This window comes from Carcharhinus amblyrhynchos, chromosome 18 (assembly GCF_965287045.1).
Source record: "Carcharhinus amblyrhynchos chromosome 18, sCarAmb.v2.hapA, whole genome shotgun sequence".
Taxonomy (NCBI): domain Eukaryota; kingdom Metazoa; phylum Chordata; class Chondrichthyes; order Carcharhiniformes; family Carcharhinidae; genus Carcharhinus; species Carcharhinus amblyrhynchos.
The window spans coordinates 9,032,002-9,053,759 of record NC_137341.1 but is presented as its reverse complement, the minus strand read 5'-3'; the positions used below and the strand labels follow the sequence as shown (position 1 = coordinate 9,053,759).

The 21,758-nt window shown below is 47.0% G+C and overlaps 1 protein-coding gene across 1 annotated transcript in view; it reads left to right on the top strand.

Moving 5' to 3' along the window:
- Window positions 1–21,758, top strand: part of tbl3 (transducin beta like 3) — a 52,973-nt gene that overhangs the window by 22,614 nt on the left and 8,601 nt on the right. The window contains exons 12-18 of the mRNA XM_080206326.1: window positions 7,792–7,850; window positions 7,971–8,077; window positions 9,194–9,341; window positions 13,472–13,702; window positions 15,302–15,372; window positions 17,742–17,898; window positions 19,047–19,105. Coding sequence (XP_080062452.1) covers window positions 7,792–7,850; window positions 7,971–8,077; window positions 9,194–9,341; window positions 13,472–13,702; window positions 15,302–15,372; window positions 17,742–17,898; window positions 19,047–19,105 — 832 coding nt within the window. The remainder of the gene's footprint in view (window positions 1–7,791; window positions 7,851–7,970; window positions 8,078–9,193; window positions 9,342–13,471; window positions 13,703–15,301; window positions 15,373–17,741; window positions 17,899–19,046; window positions 19,106–21,758) is intronic.

The window sequence follows — 21,758 nt, the reverse complement described above, 5'->3', positions numbered from 1 at the left end:
GCTATTGCTGTTGTTAGCGCGAGTGGGCGAAACGACCACAACGGACTCAGGGTGAGGTTCAATAACGGCACAGCTTTATTTTCTTTACGTCGACGGAGAAGCGTACAATCGGACTGTCCCGAAAGTGCTCTGAAGACTCTCCCACAAGGGGCTACAGTTATACCTGAACTTCGCGTTTCAAATGCTAATCCTTTATTTACAGTATTTGACTTCAGCCATCCTGTTTCGATGTTTTCGAGTGTTGGAGCAATTGTTTTAAGTGTGTGTTAACCGTTTTTGTCTGGTTGGTTATCAATGGTCTAGAATCTGGGGTTTGAACCATGGGTGTGTTATTGATCTCAAGAGTTTTGAGGGGCCAGGGACGCTTCCTTGACTGTGTTAATTTTAGGTGTCTCCATGGGTTGTTTGGCTGGTTTAGAAGTGCTGATTTTGATGGGGTGGGGACGTGTTCTTTAATTTAGTTCCTGTAGGTGCCATCCTGTCCAATTTCCCTTAGGTGCTAGCCCTCATTTGCATTCTAAAAGCATGCTCTTGCCAACTGATCAGTGTGTTACTTTGTGATTTTAGTGGAGGGCTCTGAGAATAGCTTTCGTTTGCTTCCATTTTGTGTGCCCAAGTTCATAAAATTTGTTGTCCGTGTTGGTCGGGAGCAGGCTTGTTCTGCCTCCCTCAGACCGATTTTCTTAACAAATTTTATGTCCGGTGCTCCCTGCATTTGCACGCTGCAGTCGTACAGTTTAGGGGAGCCCCGGGTTTGTCAAATTCGGTGTATGCAGGAGAAGTCTTCCCGATTTGTTAATTGCCCCATATTGCCAATCATTCTGATTAGTTCCCTCCTAGTTTTGGTTTTCTTGCGCTGGCGGTATGTATTAGCACATTATGACCCCTCCCAGGATATTACCAGTATGAGTTGGATGGCAACCAGTATGTGCGAGATTATCCGGATCCAGGGATGAATGTCTACACTTAGACCCCAGTCCCACACCCTCTGAATCCATGTCTGGCTCTGTAAGGCTGACTCTGTGTCGTGCTCTAGGGTTTTGATATTGTGATTGTAGCTGGTGGTATAATCGAACAGAGTGTCCCACTTTGAGACGGAGCTCTCTCAGTACTTCTGCCAAGTGTGGGACGGGAGCCTGTTCTGGCTCTTGGTGATGTTTGAGGTCGTCTCTCAATGGGTCCGTGGCATTAAGTGTCAGGGTCTGTCTACTTCGGATGCTGGTGACGTGGACCTGGCCAATAGAGACCGGTCGGCGAGGGGGTGAAGCAGAAGTTTGGGCTGGTGATCGGGCATGTCAGCCCGTTGTATATGAAGGATGTTCTTGTTGTGGCTACACCATACCTGCCTCGTCCTCCATATCCTGCCCGGGCAAAGTGTGGATCGGTGGGTGTAATTTTGAGGGTATAGCCCTGCATTTTATTAAACCCGCATTCAGCTGCCTCTCCTTGTCTCAGTGGGTGAGGGCAGATGGTTATCTCTCCCCTTTGTTTGCATCCCGAGAGGGAGGTACTGAACATCACGCCAGGCCTTGAGATGGCCGTGACTTCGGTTATATGGTAGCGGAGGGAGGTATTGCCTCTAACAACACCGATATTATCAATCTGGAAGGTAGGGAGTGGTCCCGAGTCTGGTGTAACTATTGGAGTCAATAGGACCATCCTTACTCCCGTACTCTCGCTAACCTCGCAGTCGGGGATCACGGGATATACCCATGTCATTGCTCTCAAGGTTCGGCTATCCAGCACCCCCTTCTGATCTGCAAGTTGTGCTAGCCGGGTGCTGTCAATCCAATCGGGCACCTCCCCCCTGTGTACCTGGTCCAAATTATGTCTTAATTGACCTATCATCCACTGACCGTACGCGTGGCACAGCTGTCCCTGTTGTACCCAGGCAGTGTTTTCTCTCTCTCTATCTACGAGGCGGTTAATGGTACGGGCGTGTGTTTCTAATATTGTGACTCCATCCAGTTGAGTATGGGCACCCCTCTCCCCTAAAAGAGCCTGCTCAGCTTGTTGGGCTAGTGACCGTTGCAGGATATCTTTCATCACTCCCTTCAACTGTTCTATCTTATTACTGAGTCCCTGGATGTCAATTGAGTTAACCACACTGGATCCGGTGTTTATCCCTGTGAGGATGTCATTGACTATGCCCCTTTTGCTTCTGTGTTTGTGTGTGTTGTCTCTGTAGTGTGTTGCTCTCATCGCATTGATAGCCTGCTTTATAGTTTCCCTGCCCAGCATTTGGTACATGTCTCGTGTCTGTTCTGAACAGTATCCCGGTACCTGGATCCCTGAGATATCGATCAGAACAGGCACGATTTCGTGTTTCACATTGTCATATACAATTTCTCCCTCGTTCCACAACACCAGTCCTCCCTCCGGCCCCCCCTGCTCAGCAAGGGGCAGGGTAAGATTTCGGGCGTCGTGGTCGTGGGGGCGCGCGTTGTAGGAAGTGCAAAACGTACATATAGTGAGACTACTGGAACCTCAACTAGTCCATAGTACCCGCAAATATCAGTGTCCGGTTTCAAAATGTCTCTTTGTGGCTGGATCCGTGGGCCCTCGGGAAGGGTGCAGATCGTCCCAAAGGTGTAGCCAGAGTCGCTCAGCGAGTCTGGCCGTTGGATACGTGTTTGGGCCTTATCCAATGTGCAGGTGAAGCAGGTCACATCGAGACCTGGGTGGACTTGTAGCCATGCGTTGGAATACATTCTGTTGTTCTCGGGGTATGGTGCTGCCGGCACGCACAACGCCTCGGACATATTGAATATTATTCCGTGGGATTGTTGATAAGTGGTGTATCCCTGGATGGCGAACCTTGACAAGAATATCACGGATAGGGCCATCCTCAAAGTGGTTGTCACCCTGGAGAGGGGTAGGAAGGGTACACAAAGCCTGGTGGCCGCCAGGTATTAGAATCCTAGTATTAACTAATCTCGATAAACTAATCTACTTGGGCATGCCTCTACATCTATATACATATATACACACATATTAGAGCCATGGCTGATGTGTGGCTCTCCTCCGTCCGAGAGATGAAGGTTGTTAATTCGATCTCCGCTGTGTGGATAGAGGCGGTTAGTTACGGGTCAATACGTGGCCCGTTTATGTCGTCAGACTACTCTTGTCTTTGTAGTCAGTCTGTCCTGCCTCTCTCTCTCTCTCTCTCTCTCTCTCTCTCTCTCTCTCTCTCTCTCTCTCTCTCATAGGGGTCCTACCCATTTCGGTGCAAACCGTGTTTGATCGGGGGCAACTCAGATCAAAACCTCGTCCCCTACCTGGGGAAGTGTGGAGGTATGGCAGATGTCATGTTTCCTCACCTGGTCTTTTATAGCCTGTTGGTCTCTGGCTGTGTGGTGTAGCTGTCTGAGTTGGTGGTCTAACTGTTGCACATATCTTTTCATTTTATCCTCGGGGGGGTGGTGCCACTGTTGTAATTTTAAAAATCTCTGATACTTTGGCCCAGTTTGCTTACTCCAATGTTTTACCCCAGTGCCCTTACTTGCAAGATGGACAAAGGACAAACACAAGTAACGGTTCGACTAGTTTATTCAATTGGGTGATGCGTGGAGTGGACAGATAAAGCTATTTACAAACTGGACTGTGATGTCCTGATTCTTCCTTAGTGAAGGGAACCTACGTGGGCGGTCTTTTATCTTAATTACGGCTGCTCCTGAGGGCAGCCTGGCTGCAGCTACCAGGTCTCGGATGATATTTTCGTGCTTTATGCGGCCCCACCCCCCATGGTGATAAACCTGCGCCTTCTCCAGGCCATCATGTAATCGTGGGTCACCCCTTTGAAGTTAAATCAAAGTGTAAAGCATTGTGTACTCAAAAACAAACAGACCTTTAACAATTCTGCTCTTACCTCAATGCAACAACAATCACCTACATTCGACAAGCAGCCAGACCACACAAATACACTGAAATACAAAAACTATCCAAATTATCAGCTCAACCTTAGATTTTCTCTAATCAACCTTCCATCTTGCCAATTAATTGGTAATATTTTCCTAGTATGTTGAGAGACTAGTCTCTTTCTCTCAGAATTCTGTAACACACCCTGTGAACTTCCTCCTTTTAAAAAACCAAGGATCACTTGGGTGTGATGATATGCAGTGCTAAGGTTCTTTAAAACATTCATTCCCTCCCGATCAACAAACATCTACTGGTAATTCCATGCATTCCTTGCAACTAATAGTCACAGAATTCATCAAACCAGGGGCAAATTCTAAACTTACTGTGGGATCAGGTGCCTCTGGAAAAAGAAGTGGGAGATCCCCAGTCAGTGCCATAACCCAATCCATAAACACTATCTCCCTCAGACTCAACTGTCCCAAACACAGACAACATCCCTGTCTGCATTGACAATTGAGATTTTAATTGGTTAATCTCCTGCTGGAACTTGGAGTAACCAGAACTTGGATTCTTTTCACTAACTTGATATACTTTAAACTGACTCATAGACAATATATTTACCTCATTGTTTCGTTCCTGCTCATCTACTTTCCCACAAAATTACTTATTTCTTTCTCTTAACTTTCCAACTAACTCTCTCGTAATTTCTCTTTAACTTCATTTTCTCTGACTTCTCACTCTGTAACTCTTCTAAACTACTAATCACAATAACTTTACTCAGTTTCAACAAACATTTTCTTTATCTCTGTTTCTCTACCATGGAGCTGTTCCAGACAACTGGCAATTGCAATCATTTTCCTAAGCTTGTGAGCCCTTTTACTTACTTCCCTTTGGGCACGAATCCAACAATTCTCTCCCTCGGATCCCAGGTCCGGTTTCGGGGCATCACCCCACTGTACCCATTTGAGCCACTTATGATTCAAAAATAAACGGAGAACTTCCTCCCATTCGGCATGACAGGTCATAATTATTTCCTTTTAGGATTCATTACTTGAGAATACGTAAGGGATCAGAGTAGGGGTCTGGTTTTCACTAAATTCCCTCTCACAGATTTTACCAAAATTTCCTAGACTGTTCTAGTTCTAACTACCAGTTTGTCCACCTTGTGTTACAGACACCAGGTTTATGGCCCAATTTGCTGGTCAAATCTGTATTAGTCCTTCATTCACTTAAGACTGGCTGTCACATGGGGCGCCTGCCCTCTTAATTCAGGCTCAGACAGAGTGTTGGAGAATACTGGGTTGAAGGTTCAACTTTGGAGCTGCGTATTACTTTTTATCGAAGTACCGACTGGCTTACGAACTGGCCACATCGGGGAGTTGGTGTTGGACACTGGGTCTTAAGATACCCTGGGCGACCAAAGCCTGAGCAGGGGCTTGTAGTGCCTCGGGCTTTACAGGGTATTATTTGTGGGGAGCGTGGACTGGCCCGCGTATGTGTAGGGGAGGGATTCTTACGAGGCTGCAATCTTGTTTTTCCTTGGGGACCCAGTATCCCTGGATCCCCCACATTTGTATATTATTTAAATTCTATACCTTTTAAGCCCAATCATGGCCATTGATTATACTCAAAAGGCTAAGAAATTCCAAGAATCTATTTCAATTTAATCCAATCCAATTTCCAAATTTTATTTAAGCTTTGTGTCAAACCCCCCCCCGTTGTGAAATCACAATTAGGGGAAGAACATTAAAACATTAATAAAACAACAAACAAAAACATTGATACAACCTCTTTACCAAGCACACACAGACACACATGAAAGCTTCCAACATGCATTCCACATTACCTTCATTAGGTTTTTAACTAGATTCTTATTTTGTCTGCTAGATAGCGGGTGAGGGACCCTTCTGGTTCCCATTCAAAGGTGGTATTGTTGCTGTCCATGTTAGTTTCCTTTACTAGGGCCAGTAGTGTACCAACCCTGGCTCTAATGCTTTCACAGATACTTGTGTGTATATCTGATTGGGTTACGGTCTCGTGTTCCCACTGTTAGTACGTTTGTACCTTCAGTGACAACCCGCAGAGCCCGACCTGCGTGTAGCGGGGAGACTGCCGCTCTCAGAGGCTGGTGAGTTCTGTACAGCCTCTCCGCAGGGGCCGCAGCATACAGAGAGACTACCGACTACAGTGACTGGGGCCACTAGCTCCTACCCAAACTCCTATCGCTAAATCGACTCTCGGAGGGCAGCTGTTTCCCTATCTCCCAGGGAGTCACCCGGACCTGGGTGCGGACTGGCGTGTAGTCGACCGCAGGTCGGAGTCCCCCAGTGTGTAGTCGTTTTTTCACGCTACTAGAGGTCTCCTGCTTGTAGTGGTCGAGGCACTCAGAGGCTCCAGACTGAGTCGCGCCCTGACATGTAGCAAATTCCTCGCGGATTTTGCCCCCAGTGGCCCAATCTTTCGCGCTTGCAGAGATCCTCGCCGATATGCAGCGCCCGGACGTGTACTGAACTCCGTGAGTCTGATCCCAGTGGCCCGAAACCTTGGACGTCCTCCTTAACCTTAAATCCCAGGGTGCTGTCCCTGAACCTTAAGTCCCAGAGTAACACCCCTACCCTGTAACACCTGTTCTGTCGGGTCCCCTAGTGGGCAGTCAGTCTGTGGTTGGGGGTCAGCGGAATGTAAAAATAACACAATGAATCACGGTTCGCGATCCCAGCCACCCGCCCAAAAAGAAACTTAAACCCACGTTACCGCTGTGCAGCTGCTGAACGGACCCTTTTCACAAGTTCAGATCGCGGCAGCCGTGACACTGACACTGGGACAGTAATATTCCACGTGTTCGATGAAATGAGTAAAGATACTCGCCCAGTGCCGGGAGACGGCGTTCCAGCGACGGTCGTGATCCCGGACGAGCCCCCAGTTGTTAGCGCGAGTGGGCGAAACGACCACTACGGACTCAGGGTGAGGTTCAATAACGGCACAGCTTTATTTTCTTTACGTCGACGGAGAAGCGTACAATCGGACTGTCCCGAAAGTGCTCTGAAGACTCTCCCACAAGGGGCTACAGTTATACCTGAACTTTGCATTTCAAATGCTAATCCTTTATTTACAGTATTTGACTTTAGCCATCCTGTTTCAATGTTTTCGAGTGTTGGAGCAATTGTTTTAAGTGTGTGTTAACCGTTTTTGTCTGGTTGGTTATCAATGGTCTAGAATCTCTGGGGTTTGAACCATGGGTGTATTATTGATCTCAAGAGTTTTGAGGGGCCAGGGACGCTTCCTTGACTGTGTTAATTTTAGGTGTCTCCATGGGTTGTTTGGCTGGTTTAGAAGTGCTGATTTTGATGGGGTGGGGACGTGTTCTTTAATTTAGTTCCTGTAGGTGCCATCCTGTCCAATTTCCCTTAGGTGCTAGCTCTCATTTGCATTCTAAAAGCATGCTCTTGCCAACTGATCAGTGTGTTACTTTGTGATTTTAGTGGCGGGCTCTGAGGATAGCTTTCGTTTGCTTCCATTTTGTGTGCCCAATTTCATAAAACTTGTTGTCCGATAACACTGTTCACTGGTTTTTGCATATTTTTCCAATCATCAGGCTAATATTGCTGATATTAGTAAAATGATGGGCAGGTTAGGATGAGTTGGCCGTGCTGAATTGTCCTTTGTGTCCCAAAATGTGTAGGTTAGGGGATTACTGGGTAAATATGTGGTGTCACAGGGAAAGGGCCTGGTTAATGTAACTCTGTCAGAGAGTTGGTCAGACCTGATGGGCTGAATGGCCTCCTTCTGCAGTGTGGGATCCTATGATTAAAGCCCTGAAATAAAGCAAAATATTCACCTACGTGAAAGTTACGACCTAAAGCGAAAAATTTGTTTCCTGCTAAATACTAAATTTATACCCTGAATTAGAAAATGTCATTTTTTTTATTGTAGAAACGGTATTAGCCCTGGATGTGTTTATGAAAGGCACCAAATTTGCCAGTTGTTCTAAGGTATGTTTTATTTTCAAGCAAATTGATCTAATTTTAGAGATGTATTTGGGTGTTAATCCATTACGAAAGCAAACTCCAATGAGTTTTTATATTTTCAATCATTTTCCTTCCATGCTTCAGGACAAAACCATTCGAATCTGGAAAATGAACAAAGTGACTGGGGAAGTGAATTGTGTGGCGCAAGGTGTCGGGCACGCCCATGGCGTTGGTATTGTAGCCTGCTCACGGTAAGAGTGCTTCTGAAAGTATTCGTGTTTTTTTTAAAGCCTCACAAATCCTCTTGCAGTTCTGTCTGCAGTTAAAGTGATTGAAACACTACTCGTGGCTTGATTTCAAAACTCTCATCCTTGTGTCCAGGTAGAATAGAATCACACAATCCCTACAGTGCAGAAGGAGGCCATACGGCCCATGGACCCTGTACCAACAACAGTCCCACCCAGGCCCTATCCCCACAACCCCACATATTTACACTGCTAATCCCCCTGACACTGAGGCCAATCAACCTAACCTGCACATCTTTCAGTTTGTGGGAGAGAACTAGAGCACCCAGAGGAAATCCACACACTCTCACAGGGAGAATATGCAGATTCCGCACAGACAGTCACTTGAAACCGGGACTGAACCTGGGTCCCTGGCCCTGTGTGGCAGCAATGCTGTGCCACTGTGCTCTTAGCTCTGCAACCTCTCCTTTTTCTCGCATTCTCCCCCCTTGCGCATTTCCGATTTTTAATTGCTTCACATCTGGCTGCATGCCCCTCAGCTGCCAGAGTCTGAGCTCCGAAATGCTTAAATCTTGCTGCCTCTCTGAACCCTAACTCTGTTGAGATCTCTTTAAAACCAAGCCTTTGGTGACCTGTTTTAATATTCCCTGTTGTGTCTTGTCATCACATTTTGTTTGATCGTGTTACTGTGAAGCACCTTGCAATGTTTTACATTAAAGGTACAATCTATACGTAACATTTTTTTTGTAGATTAATTTGAAGTAGTGGGTAGTATGCATTAGACAGATGCTTTTCTAAACCTATATCCTTATAAGACAGTTCTCTGTCTGCAGGGAACTTTTAAATAGTGATCGTCACTTCCAGGCTTTACTTCATGATGAAGCAATGCTGCTGTTTTCAGCACCCACCTTAGGAGCTTTCACCTTCAGAGATTTATTGTCCTCAGTTGAAGGGGGGAAAGGGGATTGTTAATGCCCCAAGTCGATCATTTTATCATTGTCTGGCAATGAATATATTAACAATGGATTTCTGTGTTCCATCACTTGATTACAGGCTTCAACATAGTGAGAAAATTCTTAGTTCTGACTTGTTTCTCCCCCCACAATGATATTCTAATTACAGATTAAAGGAACGTTTCATTGTCAGTGGCAGCCAGGATTGCACCTTAAAGCTGTGGACTCTCTCGAAATCCCTGGGGGTTGACATTAGCGAGCAAGCTGCAGAGCCTGAAATCCTTCGTGCTGACTTGACCGAGAAGGTTCACGACAAGGTAAGAATTGTGCATTATAACTTTTATTGATATCTAAAAACGACAAATACTAAACTGCTTTGCTGAAGAAGAAATCAAGAAAGGGCAATCGCAGGTTGCTGAGCAAAGACATTTACAAAATAGTGGGACTGCCCTTGGATCCATTCTCCTTGCTTACTATTGTATAGGCAGCTCTCGCGTTGGCCTTACTTCCTGCCGATGCACGATTACCTCCCAAGTTCCTCTGGAATGTACTCTAGACTCTCCTCTTTCTCGCTGACCCGTAGTGACATCATTCTCAGAACTACCAGTTTGACCTCCCGACTACCTCCCTCAACTCTCTCACCCTCCCCACCACTATCTACACTGTCAAGACTGCTTGCCAGACATCCGGTCCTGGCTAGCCTGCTACTACTTCCAGTTTTGTATTGAGAAGGTTGAAATCAATGTCCTCTGCCTCTGGATTACCAGTGCCGTGATATTACTCCATACCTATGCCACCGATTCTATTCATCTCCACGGCCGCTGCCCCCACATGATGGTTCACATCCCTGAAATTTTGAATCTGAACGAAGCATCTGACCGTATAACCTCATATGACCAGCTGCCAACTTCCTGCTCTGACATTCATCTCTATTCCAGCCCATGCCCGTTGAAGTGGTGGAGGCTGCCTCGCTAAATATTTTTAAGACGCGGGTTGATGGGTTTTTGATAAGAGAGGGGATTAAGGGTTATGGGGAGAGGGCGGGAATGTGGAACTGAGCCACGACAGATCAGCCATGATCTTATTGAATGGCGGGGCAGGCTCGAAGGGCTAGATGGCCTACTCCTGCTCCTATTTCTTATGTTCTTATGTCCAGAGTCAACCTCTGCCAACATTCTCCTGGCTGACTCCCGTCATTCATACTCAGCATTCCCAATGAGAGATGGGGGCGCAGTGGTAATATCACTGCACTGATAATCCAGAGGTCCAGGCTAATGCATGAGGGTAACATGAGTTCAAATCCCACCATAGAATTTACATTCAATGAGTAAACTCGGGAACTGAAAAACCAGTCTCGCCAATGGTGACCATGAAGCAATCGTCAATTGTCGTAAAAACCCATCTGGTTCATTAATGTCCTTCCTTTATGAGAAGAAAATCTGCCACCTTTACCCGGCCTGGCCTATAATTATCTCCAGATCCATAGCAACTGGCTGAGTTAAAAGCAATTAGGGATGAGCTGGCTTTACCAGTGACACACACATCCACTGGAAGAATAAAATTACTCATACTATCCTAGCGTGCAGGAGGGTTTCTTGACTCAGTATGTTGACAGGCCAACTAGAGGTGAGGCTATATTGGATTTGGTGCTGGGAAATGAGCCAGACCAGGTGCTAGACTTGGAAGTTGGGGTGCATTTTGGTGATAGTGACCACAATTCGGTTACGTTCACCTTAGTGATGGAAAGGGATAGGCAGGAAGCTCGGGTCAGTAGTTTTAGCTGGGGGAAGGGTAATTATGAGGCTATTAGGAGAGAATTAGGAAGCATAGGTTGGACTAGGAGACTACAGGGTCTGGGAACGTCCGAAATGTGGAGTTTTTTCAAGGAGCAGCTACTGCGAGTCCTTGATATGTATGTCCCTGTCAGGCAAGGAGGAATCGGTCGAGCTAGGGAACCGTGGTGCACTAGGAAAGTTGATTCGCTGGTTAGAAGGAAAAAGGAGGCTTATGTCCGGATGAGACTTGAGGGCTCAGGTAGTGCACTAGAGAGCTTTAGATTGGCTAGGAGGAGTTAAAGAGAGAGTTAAGAAGGGCTAAAAGAGGACATGAGAAGACTTTGGCTGATAGGATTAAGGAGAATCCTAAGGCGTTCTATAGATATGTTAAGAACAAAAGGTTGGTTAGGGCAAGATTAGGGCCAGTTAGAGACAGCAGTGGGAATTTATGTGTGGAACCGGAAGAGATTGGAGAGGCATTGAACCAATATTTCTCTTCAGTGTTCACGCAGGGGGACATAAATGTAGCTGTGGAGAACACTGGGTTACAGAGTTGTAAACTGGACAGTATTGCAGTTGATAAGGAGGATGTGCTAGTTATTCTTGAGAGTTTGAAAATAGATAAGTCCCCTGGGCCGGACGGGATTTACCCGAGCATTCTCTGGGAGGCAAGGGAGAGATCTTCAAGGCTCTGATCTTCAGGTCGTCGTTGGTCACCGGTATAGTGCCAGAAGATTGGAGGTTAGCGAGTGTTGTCCCATTGTTTAAGAAGGGGAACAGAGACTTCCCCAGGAATTATAGACCGGTGAGTCTTACTTCTGTTGTGGGCAAGGTTTTAGAAAAAATTATTAGGGATAGGATTTATAGTTATTTGGAGAGTAATGAAATGATTAGAGATAGTCAGCATGGTTTTGTGGGGGGTAGGTCGTGCCTTACTAACCTTATTGAGTTTTTTGAGGAAGTGACCAAAGAGGTGGATGGGGGTAAGGCAGTTGACGTGGTATATATGGACTTTAGTAAGGCGTTTGATAACGTTCACCATGGAAGGCTTCTGCAGAAAATGCAGATGTATGGGATTGAGGGTGATTTAGGAAATTGGATTAGGAATTGGCTGGCGGATAGGAGACAGAGGGTGGTGGTTGATGGTAAGTACTCGACATGGAGTTCAGTTACGAGTGGTGTGCCTCAAGGATCTGTTTTGTGGCCACTGCTGTTTGTAATTTTTATAAATGATCTGGATGAGGGTATAGCTGGGTGGATTAGTAAATTTGCTGATGACACCAAAGTCGGAGGTGTGGTTGATAGTGAGGAAGGGTGTCTTAGTCTACAGGGAGACTTGGACAAGTTGCAGAGCTGGGCCGAGAGGTGGAGGATGGAGTTTAATGCGGAAAAGTGTGAGGTAATTCACTTTGGCAGGAATAATGGATGTGTAGAGTATAGGGCTAACGGTAGGACTCTGAATAGTGTGGATGAACAGAGGGATCTAGGTGTATGTGTACATAGATCCCTGAAAGTTGGGAATCAAGTAGATAGGGTTGTTAGGAAGGCATACGGTGTCTTGGCGTTTATTGGTAGGGGGATTGAATTTAGGAGCCGCAGCGTCAGGTTGCAAGTGTACAAAACTCTGGTGCGGCCGCACTTGGAGTATTGTGTGCAGTTCTGGTCCCCACATTATAGGAAGGATGTGGAGGCTTTGGAGAGGGTGCAGAGGAGGTTTACCAGGATGTTGCCTGGTATGGAGGGGAGGTCTTATGAGGAGAGACTGAGGGATTTGAGGTTGTTTTCGTTAGAAAGAAGGCGGCTGCGAGGGGACCTTATTGAAACATATAAGATGATTAGAGGTTTGGATAGGGTGGACAGTGATAGCCTTTTTCCTCGGATGGAGAAAGCTAGCACGAGGGGGCATTGCTTTAAATTGAGGGGTGGTAGTTATAGGACGGATGTCAGGGGTAGGTTCTTTACCCAGAGGGTGGTGAGGGATTGGAATGCCCTGCCTGCTGCAGTTGTAAATGCGCCTAGTTTGGGGGCATTTAAGAGATCCGTGGATAGGTTTATGGATGGAAGGGGTTTGAGGGTCATTGTTTTTTAACTGGTCGGCGCAACATCGTGGGCCGAAGGGCCTGTTCTGCGCTGTAATGTTCTATGTTCTATTTTGCTTATCCAAGTCTTGTTTATACACCAACCCTGCCTTTGTTGTTTGTGCAATGCTGGTCCTCCAGAATCCCTTGGGTGCAAGATTAGCATGTTTATGTTAAATCTCTTCATGGCTTCACCCTTGCCACTCCCCCAGCCCCACACTTCTTGTAACCTCTGCCAGCCTTTCAGTTCGTTCCCTTCAGCTTGTCCTCTGGCTGACCCTTTCTGGATCCCGACTCCTGGGCCTCACCATTGATAGCCAAACCTTCAGAGTTCTAAGCTCAGATCCTCTCCCTCTGCACCTCCCTTTCCCCTTTGAAGGCCAGACTCAAAAGCTTTGATTCATCCTTCATAATATCCCCTTTGGCTTAGCATTAAATCTCTGTGAAAGCGCATTGGGATGTTTCACTGTGTTAAAAGTTATTTTATCCAAATGTCATCATTGTACAAGTTATTGCATTGATAACAAGACTCTTCGCTTGTTAGACATTAGAAAATGAAGCTGTTAACTCAGTCCTATTTTTGTTACTTTCCAGGATATAAACAGTGTGGTCGTCTCTCCCAATGACAAACTAGTGGCTACAGGCTCCCAGGACAGAACAGCAAAGCTTTGGTCAGCGTCAGATTTCTCACTTCTGGGAGTGTTTCGAGGCCACAAGCGTGGGCTTTGGTCTGTCCAGTTTTCTCCTATGGACCAGATCCTAGCCACCTCTTCAGCAGATGGCACCGTCAAATTGTGGGGACTTCAGGACTTCAGCTGCTTAAAGGTAGAAAACATTAGTCAGACAGTGTGGTAAAGCAACCACACTGGTTCAGCATTATCATTGCTGGCCATTACAAAAAGGGGGTCGGATGGCGTGGCAGAACCAGAATGCTGAACTGTGCTAAGATCACAGGAAATGGGGTTGACCTCTGGGCTTCAGTTTCTCTTGGACCCCTGATTCCCGCCACTCTAGCATGGCCATGGGAAAGGTTAACATTGAATGCCACTTTGTTTGAATTCTCAGCTTGCAGAAATTTCCTGGCCCTCCTAGTTGGTGTGTGTGTGTGAAATGCTATTTCAGTGTTAACGTAATATGGGTACATACCAAGTATCTAGAAGGAAGCTATTCCAGTTCACCGTATAATCAAGTTACTGGCAGAATTGGCATCAAATGCCAAATTTGCACTTCCTCAATCCTCTACCAAAGCTGCTCAGGAATGAGGTCAAACGCTGTTGTTGCTCTGCCCTATGTATCATGACAGACTGGCACTCATTTTCTCTAACAGGTTTGTCTTTTCACGCAGAGGGCCTCATTCTGATTGTTCTCGCACTTTGGGGCCCATGGACAAATTTTGGAAAGATAAGCTTCGGTGTGCATTTCAAAAGGCCCACCCAATACGAAAAGAAAGAACTTACTGAGGAAAAGATCAATGTCATGGCAATGAATTAACAGTTTAAAAATCGAATAATAAATAAAGGTGACCATTAGATTGTCCAGCTGACTTCCAGTCTGAGTGCTCCCTCTCTGACACACGCCTGCTGAGAGTGGGCGAGAGTGCTTGTCAGTGGGCGAGGGCAATCAGAGCCCTGAGACTGGGTGTAAGCCAGATACACACAATCCTCTTCCTCATACTCGTGGTCACGCTCAGTCGCTCACTCACTCGCTCAGTCTTGAGCCGATCAGTAGCAAACGCAGGACAGAATCAGACTGTCATTGGAGGAACAAAAATCCTCAAATTCACTGACCAGTCATCCAGGCATTTTCAACAATCACTGGGCAGGTCACACTGGGGGCCTTTTTGGGCTGTGGGTGGGACAAGCCTGGTCTACAATTAGCTCCTATTACACTGCCCATGGTAAGCCAGTGTTTCGTAATAATGGGGATATTTGTACCATAGAGCAGTGTAGTTAAAGAGGAACCAGTGAACACTTCGTACGTGGGATTTTCAAAGGGCGTTCAATAAAGTAACACAAAGAGCTTATTATATAATAAAGCGAGGGCTTGGGAAGCTAATTACAGACAAAAACACTGTGTATTGGCTCACTATAGGAATGACATGAGCTGTCGTGTTTGTTGAAACAGGACATTTCAAAAAATTCGGCCAGTCAGATACCGACAGTGATTTAAATCGATTATTCATCCAGCTCCCTATCTCTGTAAAACAATCATAGAAAATATTTCATGTCCTTCTCCAGCATTGCTGTGCCACCAATTTCCTTATAGAATAATAAGCCCTTGTGCAAGTTCTGTTCATCCCCATTTGATTTGCACTGAGTCACAGATGTAGCAATAGATAATCAGTCAAGGGTTTTTTTTTTGTAATAATTAACAACTGTTTAGAACATGTTGACCTTTTCTTTGACTAACTGTTTGCGTTCTCAGACATTTGAAGGCCATGATGCATCCGTAATAAAAACGATTTTTGTGAGTCGTGGAACTCAGCTGTTGTCAAGGTACTTTTTATAAGCTCTGCGGCCATGTATTAAATATCGCCGGTGCATCCCAACACTCCTTCCCAAAATGCACTGAAACCTTTGGAACCTAAATCCGTATCGCCACAGTTCAATTCCCTCTTTCCTCTACTTCACCTCGCTCCCTCTTCTCTCCTTCACCCCTTTTCCCTCTTTCCTCTCCTCCACCTATGTTTCCTCTTCATTCCTCCACCTCCTCTTCCTTCCTTTACCTCCGTTCCCTCTTCATTTCTTCATCTCCACTCCTTCTCCACCCCTCTCCTTCCCTCTCCTCCTCTCCCTCTTCTTTTCTCCACCCCTCTCCCTCTCCTTCATCTCTTTTCCTTCTCTTTTCACCCTCTCTCTACCCTCCACCACCTCCTCTTCCTTCTTTTACCTCCAATTCCTCTTTCCTCTCCACCACCCTCTTCCCTCTCCTCCACCTCCTCTTCTCTCCCTCTTCCCTCTCCTCGACTCTTCTCCCTCGTCCTTCCTTCTCCTCCACTCCTCTCCCTCGTCCTTCTCCTCCGCTCCTCTCCCTCGTCCTTCTCCTCCGCTCCTCTCCCTCGTCCTTCTCCTCCGCTCCTCTCCCTCGTCCTTCTCCTCCGCTCCTCTCCCTCGTCCTGCTCCTCTCCCTCGTCCCTCTCCCCCGCTCCTCTCCCTCGTCCTTCTCCTCCGCTCCTCTCCCTCGTCCTTCTCCTCCGCTCCTCTCCCTCGTCCCTCTCCTCCGCTCCTCTCCCTCGTCCCTCTCCTCCGCTCCTCTCCCTCGTCCTTCTCCTCCGCTCCTCTCCCTCGTCCTTCTCCTCCGCTCCTCTCCCTCGTCTTTCTCCTCCGCTCCTCTCCCTCGTCTTTCTCCTCCGCTCCTCTCCCTCGTCCCTCTCCCCCGCTCCTCTCCCTCGTCCCTCTCCCCCGCTCCTCTCCCTCGTCCCTCTCCCCCGCTCCTCTCCCTCGTCCCTCTCCCCCGCTCCTCTCCCTCGTCCCTCTCCCCCGCTCCTCTCCCTCGTCCCTCTCCCCCGCTCCTCTCCCTCGTCCCTCTCCCCCGCTCCTCTCCCTCGTCCCTCTCCTCCGCTCCTCTCCCTCGTCCCTCTCCTCCGCTCCTCTCCCTCGTCCCTCTCCTCCGCTCCTCTCCCTCGTCCCTCTCCTCCGCTCCTCTCCCTCGTCCCTCTCCTCCGCTCCTCTCCCTCGTCCCTCTCCTCCGCTCCTCTCCCTCGTCCCTCTCCTCCGCTCCTCTCCCTCGTCCCTCTCCTCCGCTCCTCTCCCTCGTCCCTCTCCTCCGCTCCTCTCCCTCGTCCCTCTCCTCCGCTCCTCTCCCTCGTCCCTCTCCTCCGCTCCTCTCCCTCGTCCCTCTCCTCCGCTCCTCTCCCTCGTCCCTCTCCTCCGCTCCTCTCCCTCGTCCCTCTCCTCCGCTCCTCTCCCTCGTCCCTCTCCTCCGCTCCTCTCCCTCGTCCCTCTCCTCCGCTCCTCTCCCTCGTCCCTCTCCTCCGCTCCTCTCCCTCGTCCCTCTCCTCCGCTCCTCTCCCTCGTCCCTCTCCTCCGCTCCTCTCCCTCGTCCCTCTCCTCCGCTCCTCTCCCTCGTCCCTCTCCTCCGCTCCTCTCCCTCGTCCCTCTCCTCCGCTCCTCTCCCTCGTCCCTCTCCTCCGCTCCTCTCCCTCGTCCCTCTCCTCCGCTCCTCTCCCTCGTCCCTCTCCTCCGCTCCTCTCCCTCGTCCCTCTCCTCCGCTCCTCTCCCTCGTCCCTCTCCTCCGCTCCTCTCCCTCGTCCCTCTCCTCCGCTCCTCTCCCTCGTCCCTCTCCCCCGCTCCTCTCCCTCGTCCCTCTCCCCCGCTCCTCTCCCTCGTCCCTCTCCCCCGCTCCTCTCCCTCGTCCCTCTCCCCCGCTCCTCTCCCTCGTCCCTCTCCCCCGCTCCTCTCCCTCGTCCCTCTCCCCCGCTCCTCTCCCTCGTCCCTCTCCCCCGCTCCTCTCCCTCGTCCCTCTCCCCCGCTCCTCTCCCTCGTCCCTCTCCCCCGCTCCTCTCCCTCGTCCCTCTCCCCCGCTCCTCTCCCTCGTCCCTCTCCTCTGCTTCCTCTCCCTCTTTCACCCCTTCTCCCTCTTCTGCTACATCATCTCTTTCCTCTTTTCCCTCTAAAGCCTTTCCCTGCCTTGGTCCAATTTCCCTGAACTCTGGAGGGTAGTTAGCACCCATTAAAAATTACCTCTAAGAGATGGGACCAATCTTTTGCGCGGATAGACTGCAAAAACATATGAACTTATTCATGCTGCAATTAATCTGTTTAATTGCTATCACATCAAAGTTGAGAGTTTAAAGAGAATGATGCAACAGCAATATAACTTTGCACTTTCTTCCAGCATTTTAAAATGTTTCTCTCATCTGCAGTGGGTCTGATGGGTTGCTGAAACTGTGGACCATCAAAACCAATGAATGCGTAAAAACGTTAGATGGGCACCAGGATAAGGTGTGGGGTCTCCACTGTAACAAGAACGATGATTTCGTTGTCACTGGAGCCGCAGATTCGTGCATCATTATCTGGAAGGTATGATGAGCTAAATTGCTGATAAAAAGGCAACTATATGCAACTTTCTAAAAGTTGTGTTCAATAAGCCACCTTTTTTTTTAATATATTAATTTATGATACTCTTGTCCAGTGATTCAGAGAATCACAGTTGCCAATGATGTTCACTTGTGTGGGTGTGGTTGGACTTGTCCCCTTCTACTACAGTGTACACGTCAGGAAGTGGAACTTCCATCAAATATTTTTGACGTTTGACATTCCAATTAAATTTCTTTTTTAATTGCACGGGATGATGGCATGGCGCAATGGCCCTTCACCCCTGGAACTTGAGCTTGAATCCGCTGTGTCCACTGGTGTACTTGTAGGGCTCTGTGGATCCAACTTCCAGATTGGAACTGCAGCATTACACTGACCCACTGACAGTAAATCAGCAATCTCATCTGAGAGACTCATGGACAATGTGCAGCTGGACAAAAAGGGCAAGAGCTTTAACTCTGCCAGTCTCACTGTACTCGACCCATGTACTTGATGCCAACATCAAATGTCCAGAACAGAAAGCATTCCAATTCCAATTCCTTCAAGAACACACTGCACAAGCGAGAAAATAATTAGAAACAGTTTTCCTCACTTTCAACCATTCATGTATCTTGAAGGATCAAACAGAATTTCTGAAGGATAGATCATAGAATCCCTACAGTGCAGAAAGAGGCCATTCAGCCCATCAAGTCTGCACTGACTCTTAACCTGGTTTATCCCATGACCCCATGTATTTACCCCACTAATCCCCTGACCTGTATATCTTGGGACAGTGAGGGGCAATTTAGCACGGCCAAACCACCAATGTCCACCTTACCTGCATATCTTTGAACTGTGGGAGGAAACTGAAGCACCCGGAGGAAACCCATGCAGACACGGGGAGAACATGCAAACTCTATACAGTCATCCAAGGCCAGAATTGAACCTGATGCAGTGAGGCTGCGGTGCTAACCACTGCGCCAGCGTGCTGCCCTGCTGTCAGTATTTTTGTGGCAAGCTTCATCGAGGCCAAATGCCTAGATTGTAGGAAAGAGATGAAAAGGATGAAGTGGATCTAATTTGTTGATCTTTGCCTGCTTTCAAAATGGTGAAGATTCGCACATCCCAATAACATGTTTTTTTGTGTGCTTTAGGATGTTACAGAGACAGAACTTGCTGAAGAACAGGCCAAACAGGAAGAGCAAATTTTGAAGTAAGTGTTGTTTTAAACTAGCTTAATGAGTAGTAGTTCTGCTGCGCATCTATGGTAAAGTTGTACAGATCTAAATCCTGAATTCAGGGTGCATCTTGATCTGAGAGCAAAACAGAGTGAAACCACGGGTGACTCACCTGATGAAGGAGCAGCGCTCCAAAAGCTTGTGATTTCAAATAAACCTGTTGGACTTTAACCTGGTGTTGTGAGACTTCTTACTGCCCACCAGAGTCTAGAATGTTTCTTCTTTCTTGTTCTTTCTTCTCTGAGAGGTTGTGATTGTTCACAGAATCTACAGTGCAGAAGGAGGCCAATTGGCCCATCAAGCCTGCACCGACAACAATCCCACCCAGGTACTATCCTCGTAACCCCACACATTTACCCTCTTGATCCCCCTGACACTAAGGGTCAATTTAGCACGGCCAATCAACCTAACTCGCGCATCTTTGGACTGTGGGAGGAAACTGGAGCACCCGGAAGAAACCCAAGCAAACACGGGCAGAGCATGCAAACTCCACACAGATAGTTGTTGGTGTATGGTGAGCTCAGGCTGCCATTTCATTCCATACCTCGTTACAGGTTTTAGTCAGTGAGTGTTTGTGGATTACTGATCATCGGGGTATCAGAGAATTTACTACCGCTGCCATCCACACATGCTTTCCAAAAGGAAATAATGATAAGTTGCAGGAATGAAGACCTAATTAAGCTGGACTGAATTGTAACGTTCTTACTTGAGTTTGTGTAACTCCACATTGGATTACATAGGATATACAACACAAAATCAGGCCATTCAGCCTGACCAGTCAATACTGATGCTTGTGCAACATTAGGATCTCCTCCCATCTTTTCTCAGATTGTTGAAGTGTAACCCACTGAACTCTACTCCCCCAGTGCTTTCCCCTTAAATGCATCCATACTGGGTAAAAACATATCTGAATTCCCTATTGAATTTCTTTGGAACTATCCTATACTGATGCCTGCTAAGTTTAATGCTCTTTATAAGAGGAAACATTCTCTCTCTCTCTATCCATTTTATCAAAACCTTTCATTTTCCTATGTAAAATATTAAATCTGTCCATCCAGTCTGTCAAAATTCTGACTGGACGAGACAGGGTAGATGCAGGAAGGATGTTCCCGATGGTGGGGGTGTCCAGAACCAGGGGTATCAGTCTGAGGATTCAGGGTAGACCATTTAGGATGGAGGTGAGGAGACATTTCTTCACCCAAAGAGTGGTGAGCCTGTGGAATTCATTACCGCAGGAAGTAGTTGATGCCAAAACATTGAATGTATTTAAGAGGCAGCTAGATATAACTCTTGGTGCAGATGAGGTCAAAGATTATGGGGAGAAAGCACGATTAGGCTGTTAAATTAGACAATCAACCATGATCGTAATGAATGCTGGAGCAGGCTCGAAGGGCCAAATGGCCTCCTCCTGCTCCTGTCTTCCATGTTTCTTTGTTTAATCCTTTTCAGATACATAAACTCCACACATTTTTGATATCATCCTTGTAAATCTTCCCTGCCATTTCTGGTCAGTGGTAACCCTTAGGATGTTGTGAAATTGTTTTTGTTTTGGAAGCACTTCTGTATCCTACAGTGACTTGTGCCAGAGATTTCCAATTAAAACTCCACTCTTGTGTAAAGGAATGTATTGTAACCTCCCTTTAATTCTAATTACCTTACAAATCCTGTTACCAACCAATAAAATATCCCATCCTGATTCACTCTATCAAACCCTTTTTAATCTTGAAAACTTCCATCAATACCCCCTTAATCTGCTGCATTCCAGTGATCAGCCCCTAAATTCTCATAACTTTTCATAACCATAATTCCTCACCCCTGGTGACCTCTAATTGAGCCAATGCTGCATTTTTTTTCTGTTATGCTTGTCTCCTTCCTCTAATGAGGCACTCAAGACTGTCGGGAACATTTGATCTGTAGATCCTGCATAAGTTGAACATTGCCCTGTTACTTCTGTATTCGGTGCTTCTATATATAATGGGTTCAATTCCAGCTCGGGTCACTGTCTGTGTGGAGTCTGCACGTTCTCCCCATGTCTGCGTGGGTTTCCTCTGGATGCTCCAGTTTCCTCCCATAATGCAAAGATGTGCGGGTTAGGTTAATTGGCTGTGCCAAATTCTCTGAGTCCCAAGATGTGTCGTTTAGGGAGTTTAGCGGGTAAATATGTTGGGTTACGAGAATATGGGCTGAGTGGGATTGTTGTCGATGCAGACCTGATTGGTCGAATGACCTCCTTTTGCACTGTAGGGAACCTATGATTCATTGAAACAGTTAAGTAATAATTAGGCTATCTTGTATTTAATTAATTTGGGCCAAGCAAACTTCCTTACATGTAATTTATCACGCAAACATATTTTACACTGACTCACCATGTAGATTGTACAGTGATTTAAGTTCACTATGATGTTTTCATTCAGACTGCAATGACCCCAAAAGTCATAAGCACCATCTGTTTGACAGGAGTGAAGCAAAGTTACTAGGCTGGAGAATAAAGTTGTTTTTTAACCTTTCGTCTCATGCAGAATAAATATTTTCTTCTCTGTTGGTAACTGAGGCACTCTCTTTGCGTTGATTTTAAATGTTAATATTATTAAAACAAGATTCCAATTACCCAACCATTGTTTTAAGTAT